Genomic DNA, 7,218 nt, shown 5'->3' on the forward strand with positions numbered 1-7,218 from the left:
GAACTCCTGACCTCACGCAATCCTCCCACTTTGGCCTCCCAGAGTGCTAAGATTACAGGCGTGAGCCACCACACCCGGCCTGGATAACACACTTAAACCTAAGGCATGAAACCTTAAGAATTCTGGAAGGAAATGTTGGGAAGACTTTTAGAGACATCGGCCTAGGCAAAGAATTTATGAAGAAGACCCCCAAAGTAATCACAGCAGCAACAAAAATAAACAAATGGGACCTGATCAAATTAAAAAGCTTCTGCACAGCCAAGGAAACTGTCATTAGAGTGAATAGAAAACCTACAGAATGGGAGAAAATATTTGCTTTCTAAATATCCAATAAAGGGCTGATAATAAGAATCTATACAGAATTTAAGAAAATTAACAAGAAAAAAATCAAACAACCCCATCAATAAATGGGCAAAGGACATGAACAGAAACTTTTCAAAAGACAGACTGACTAATGGCCAGCAAACATATAAAAAAGTGCTCAACATCTCTAATCATTAAGGAAATGCAAATCAAAACTACAGTGGGATATCACGTAACTCCAGTGAGAATGGCCCTTAACAAAAAGTCCCAAAACAAATGCTGGCGTGGATATGGAAAGATTGGAACACTCTTACACTGCTGGTGGGACTGCAAATTAGTACAACCCCTGTGGAAAGTAATTTGGAGATACAGCAAAGAGCTAAAAATAGAAATACTGTTCGATCCAGCAATCCCACTACTAGGCATCTATCCAAAGGAAAAAAAGATATTCCATAATGAAGACATCTGCACTCAAATGTTTACAGCAGCACAATTCACAACTGCAAAGATGTGGAAACCACCCAAGTGCCCATCAATACATGAGTGGATTAATAAAATGTGGTGTATGTATATCATGGAATACTACTCAACTACAAAGAACAATGGTGATCTAGCACCTCTTATAATATCCTGGATAGAGATTGAGCCCATCCTTCGAAGTGAGGTATCATGAGGATGGAAAAACATGGCACCACATGTATTCGCCATCAAATTGGTACTAACTGACCAGCACTAAGGTGCTCGCATGGTAGTAATATTCATTGGGTGCTGGTCAGGGGGTCGGGGGGCAGGTAAACCAGCAACTAATGGAAGCAGAACGCACTGTATGGGGGAGGGACACACTTGTAGCCCTGGCTTGGGTGGGGCAAACGCATTGTATGTAACCAAAATGTTTGTACCCTCATAATATCCTGAATAAATAAAAAAAAAAAAGGAAGGTGCTTGGCAGCTTAAAGCCAAGTGTGAACTCTATTACAGGATCTGATAGAAGACTATTTTTAACCTTCTTTACTTTTCTTGTATTTTTTTCAACAATAAACTTTTTTTAATCATACCATAGAAAATCAAGATTTCAAATCAAATCAATTAGATTTTTCTTATCAAAATCAGAAATGCCAAAATGTGCCCATCTCTCTACTTTTCCTCTTAAACATTAAAAATTGAAAGGCTAGGTTGAGCGTGGTGGCTCATACCTGTAGACATCCCAGCACTGTGGGAGGCCAAGGCAGGAGGATGACTTGAGACTACGAGTTTGAGATCAGCCTGAGCAACATAGCCTGAGACCCAGTCGCTACAAAAAATACAAAAATTAGCCAGGCGTGGTGGCCCATGCCTGTAGTCCTAGCTACTCAGGAGGCTGAGGCAGGAGGATAGCTCAAGCCCAGGAGTTGGAGGTCGCAGCGAGTTATGATAACACCACTGCACTCCGGCCTGGGCAACAGAGCGAGACCCTGTCTCAAAACAAACAAAAAGTTGGAAGGCTAGTAGCAGGAAATAACTATCTCTCAACTACCTGAGTTCCCTATATGTGCCAGACACTCTTCCTGGCTCACAAAAGACAGCGATCTTGCTTTCAAGAAGTTTACATTCAAGTGTGTGGAGACTAATACAGAAATAATTAAGATCATTGCAGGTAGGATCACTACTGTCTGGAAGATAAAATCTTAATATGTGGTAGGGTGAAGTATTTCACATACAGTTTAAGGTTCCTTTGCAGTCCTCTCAGCAGCATCTGCCAGCCGGCATCTCTCACTTGAAACACTCACTTGTCATGGCTTCCCTGATGCCCCCATCTCGTGGCTTTCTAGCCACTCCTCAGTTTATCCCTTGTTGCTCTCTCCTCCTCTGCCCACTGGGAGTTTCTCAAGGAAAGGGTGGGTCCTTCTCTTTTCTCTGCAAATACATATGTATTTCCTGGCTGATCTTACCCATTCATAAGGCTTTCAATACCACAGATGTGCTGTAACTCCTAAATTTACACTTCCATTCTAAATCCTTTTTGATCGCAAATTCATATAGCTAACCACCTACTGCCATCTTCCATAATTCCACTTGTCCAAAATGGAATGTTATCACCTTTTCCCAAACCTGTTCCTACCTCAGTCTTCATATTCTCTCATGAATGACATCATCGCCTGTTACTCAGGTCAAAAATCTGAAAGTCATCCTTAACATGATCTCTCCCTTACCTCCCATGTCCAAATCACTTCTATGACCAAGTGATTCTTCCACCAAAATATACCTCCACAGTTCCAGTTTTGCCACCCTCAAAGCATACATGTTTTTAGACATTCACTACATATGAATGTATATTAAAAATATGGTATTACTCTGCACATTTAAAAAAATTACATAAATGGTATTCTACACACATATACTAATGTAGTTCTAGATCATTCATGAAGCTCTAGCTTATTTATTCTAGCTACTTTTTATAAATACACATTTACCCATTTTCCTGTTAATGCACATTTACTTTATTTCCTAATTTTCACTTACAAACACTGATGTGATGAACATTCTAGTACACGTCTTCCTATGCACATAAACAAAAATTTCTCTAGGATAAATCCCTAGAAATGGAATTTCTAGGTAAGAAATTACGTGCATTTTTAATGACAGTGATTGTACCAATTTATACTCCTATAGCCATGCTTCATATTCTTATCCTTGGTATTTCTAATTTTTGCCAACTTATTAGTTTTGAAATGGTATTTGATGTTTTAAATTCATTCCCTGTTTCCTTTGAAGTCATACATCCTTTCATGTTTACTGGCCATTTAGGTTTCCTCTTTTGTGAACGTCTCTTTGTCATTTATTTATTTATTTATTTTTTGAGACAGAGTCTCACTATGTTGCCCGGGCTAGAGTGCCGTGGCATGGTCTTAGCTCACAGCAACCTCAAACTCCTGGGCTCAAGCGATCCTCCTGCCTCAGCCTCCCGAGTAGCTGGGACTACAGGCATGTGCCACCATGCCCGGCTAGTTTTTTCTATATATTTTTAGTTGTCCAATTAATTTCTTTCTATTTTTAGTAGAGACAGGGTCTCGCTCTTGCTCAGGCTGGTTTCGAACTCCTGAGCTCAAACAATCCGCCCACCTCGGCCTCCCACAGAGCTAGGATTACAGGTGTGAGCCATGGCGCCCAGCCTGTCTTTCATTTATTACTTACAGAAATTCCATACACGTTCTAGATGCTAATCCTTTGTGTTGCAAATATCTTAGCTATATTTTATGGTATGGAAGTTTTTAATTTTAATGTAGCCAAATTTATATTATGTGGATTGTATTTTCCTGTATCTTACTTTTTAAAATATCCTTTCCTACCCCAAGATCAGATTTTCCCCACTGTAAGTTCTTCTATATGATTTCAAGTTTTGCATTTTCATATTTTGGGCTCTTACCTACCTGAAATGTATTTCAATATATTAGGGACTGGCAAACTACAGTCTACTGGGACAAATCCAGCCCACCAACAGTTTTTGTCACCACCAGTTTTTGTCAACAGAGTTTTATTATAGCACAGCCCTGCCCACTTATTTACATACTGTCTATGGCAACAAGGATAGAGGATAGTATGACAGATACTATATAGCCTGCATAAAATATTTACTATCTGGCCCTTTACAGAAAAAATTAGCTAAGTCCTGATATATATGAGAGGAGGTAGGAAATTACTTTTTTTTTTTGGCCAAATCAGCATCATAAACTGATTAGTCTATCCTTTCCCAACTTACTAGGAACTCTTTTTATATACTAAGTTCACATACATACCTGGGTCTGTTTCTGCACATTCGTTTTGGAAATATACCATAGCTGTCAAGAATGGAAGAAGGGAAACCAAATGGAAGGCTACAGCAAAATAATGCTGCTTCCCTGATCTTCATAAAACCAGCTCCTTCTTGACATTTAACCTGAGAATTGAATGTCATCTCCTCAGAAGACTTCCTTAACCACCCAATCTAAACAGAGATGACTGCCTAGACTGGGGTGTTATTTGTCAGGGATGGTAAGAAGTGGTTGTTGGATTTGGGTATGTTCTGGGGTAGACTTGACAGATTTGCTGATGGATCAGATACAGAGTAGGACAGCAAGAAAGATTCAAGGATGTACCAAAGTTTTAGTCTGAGTGATTAAAAGGCCAAAAGTGCCATTTATTAGGATGAGAAAAAATGATGCATAGGTTTAGAAGGGCTAAATCTGGAACAAAATTTTAGATATCGTAAGTTAAAGGTAACTATTAGAGATATAAAGTGGACTAACAGTTGGATATACCAGTTAGGATTCAGGGGTGAGGATCCAAGCTAGAGATGTAAATTTGGGAGTTATCAACATATACATGATACTTAAAACTAGTATTTAAAGTCTGGATGGGATCCTTAATAGGATCATATCCAGCTTCTACTCTTACATCTAGAATAATCTTTTTAAAACATAAAATGAGATCACTCCTGAAGGAGTGATCCTTTTAAAATTTTTAAATATTCCTCTGCACTTGAAATAAAATCTAACCAAGGCATATAAAAATCTCAATCACCTGATCCTTGCCTACTTCTACACCTCAGTCACAGTAGCCTTCTTTCCTTTGTTGAAGGGCACCAAGCTCTTTCTTGCCTCATGACCTTTGACCATGCTGTTCCCTGTGCTTACCGTGCTCTTCTCTGGCCTCTCCAAAGTTACCTCCTACTGATCCTTCAACTCTAAATTTCAAGGTTACCTGCTGAAGCCTTTCTCTAACACCCAACCAAAAAGCTTTCTCCTCTTAATCTCTTTCATAACTTCACTCAATTCTTAAATATATACCAAATACACACACACACACACACACACACACACACACAATTAGTCTGCCTATTTGTCCGTCTACCCCAGCAGACAGTAAGCCCCATGGGTGCAGAGACTTTGTCTTGTTCAATGCTCAATTGGAAGAACTTAGCACAGTGCCTGACTGCAGACACTCAAAAGTATTTGTTAAATAAATAGAAATAATAGCCTCTTGTGCAACATGCAATTTGCCTCATTATTCTTTTTTTAATAAACCTTTTGCACTCCTCTGCTTCATCAGTCTTAGAATGTTTTTCCCCCTTAAAAAAAAAAAAAAAGACCAACCACTTCAAAACTGTCAAACAAACTAGAGAGCAATTAATTATACCCTCTACCATCTTGCTGGTTTCATTCATTCTGCACTGTTTCATTCACTAATCACCTAGCATCAATTACCTATACCCTGTACCTACTGAAGAGGATTTCTTTAAAGAGGTGAATGGGCCCTTTAGGAATCATCTAATTCTCAGTAGAGAGAGGAGAGAAAAGTGGGTAAACTGGCCTGTCCCAGGCTACCATTAGTAGGAGAGCTGTCATGTGAACCAAAGACCCTAATTTCATTTAGTGCTTTTTCCAAAACCAGTTTCTGTCTGGTACCTTTTCTCTGAAGCAACAAGAATTCATAAAAGAACCACTATCATACAGAGACCCACACTTGTTCACTTTGGAAATGTATTTTTAATGAAATACAACAACCTTACCCAGGATCAAAATCAGGCTGCCTCTACTTAAAAACTGGGCAGCTATTACAACTGAAAACCAGAAATATAAGTGCTTCGTTCACAAAGTTAGGGTTTCAGTAGTTAGTAAGCTTGCTAAGTCATCAAAAAAAGTAGTCTTCCTCATTGAGGAACTTTAGCAATAAGCAATTTTATTTCAGGAACAGCAGTAACGCCCTCCCCCCTAAAAAAAATAAGAGGAAACTGGAAAATAGCCCTGGCTGAAGGAAACAATTTTTTCAGGTGTTGCTGTTAGACGTAAAACCCTTAATATTCGGAAAATTCAGAGACTTCCGTACTAAGGTACTAAAGGGATTTCCTTGATCTTGATCCACAGTACGCAAGAAAACCCCAAAACCTCAAAACCCTCTTAAAGCTGTTCTTAAGCAAACAAACATGAACTTGTACGGGTTTCAGTAAACACTTTTGGACCAGCCTGACAATTCCCCTCTGACCTCGCGCGAGGAGACCACCTTCTCCCTCTTTGCAGAGTACCGGAGCAGAGCAAGGCACTCAGGGGGCGTCTGCGCGGATGCCAAGAGGCTCACCGAGGGCCTCGCCGCCGCCCAGGAGGAAGGAAGCCCTTGCAGGCCCATCTGCCCCACCGCCGCCCCTGAGGCCCGGCCTGACTCCCCGCCGGCGCCCCCTCAGCTACCTTTCCGCCGGAAGAAGGACATGGCGGGGCCCGGGTCGGGGCGGAGGGTGCGGGGGGACTGTCGTGGGGAGGGCCCGGCTCCCTTCATTCAGGAACTGGCCCGGACTTCCGGGTCCGCAGGGACCGCTGCACTAGCCCGAAAAGAGACCCTTCTTCCGGGTGTGGGTCCCACCGCCTCCTCCGTATGCCCAAGCAGCTCCTGCCGCCATATTATCAACAAGCCGCCCGCCCGGAGTTCCGGTCCTTCCCCGCGCGAGGCTTCACGGGAGGCCCAGCCGCCGGCCCCGCCCCCTCCCGTGGGTGCAGGGGCGCGCACCCGCGCCGCCCACGTGACCCTCCGTGCGTGCGGCCTGCGCCCCCTGCCCGGGACCGAGGTGCTCGGAGCTGGGCGCGGTTCCCGTGAAGGCTCTGTGGCGCCTGGCGCCGTCCGTTGGCGGGGTGTTGCAGACCCAGTTTTCGCAAAACGAGCCCCCCCCCCGGGGCGGGAGCTGCCCTGGGGCTGGGCTTGCGCGGTGCCTTAGGCCCGGGGCGCCCTCGGACGTCTCCCGGTTTCTCCGCTCGAGCGCTGTTAAAAGGCGTCGGCCGACCGGGGCAGTCACCCTGCGCCCAGGCGAGCATACAGCCGGGCGCGCAGGTCCGAGGCGAACCGGAGCTCTGACGGGGCGTGGGAGGCGCGGCTGCAGGGCGCCCTCGGGCCTGAAAAAGAAAAAGTGGGTTT

The 7,218-nt window shown here is 43.3% G+C and overlaps 1 protein-coding gene across 1 annotated transcript in view; it reads right to left on the reverse strand.

Annotated features, from left to right (window-relative positions):
• Positions 1-6,765, reverse strand: part of AKAP10 (A kinase (PRKA) anchor protein 10) — a 78,291-nt gene extending 71,526 nt beyond the window's left edge. Inside the window, exon 1 of the mRNA XM_012651447.1 lies at positions 6,501-6,765. Within this exon, the coding sequence (XP_012506901.1) occupies positions 6,501-6,588 (88 nt within the window). The 5' untranslated portion in view covers positions 6,589-6,765. The remainder of the gene's footprint in view (positions 1-6,500) is intronic.
• Between the last annotated feature and the right edge of the window lie 453 nt (positions 6,766-7,218).

The sequence above is a fragment of the Propithecus coquereli genome, unplaced genomic scaffold (assembly GCF_000956105.1).
Source record: "Propithecus coquereli isolate 6110/MARCELLA unplaced genomic scaffold, Pcoq_1.0 Scaffold355, whole genome shotgun sequence".
Taxonomy (NCBI): Eukaryota; Metazoa; Chordata; class Mammalia; order Primates; family Indriidae; genus Propithecus; species Propithecus coquereli.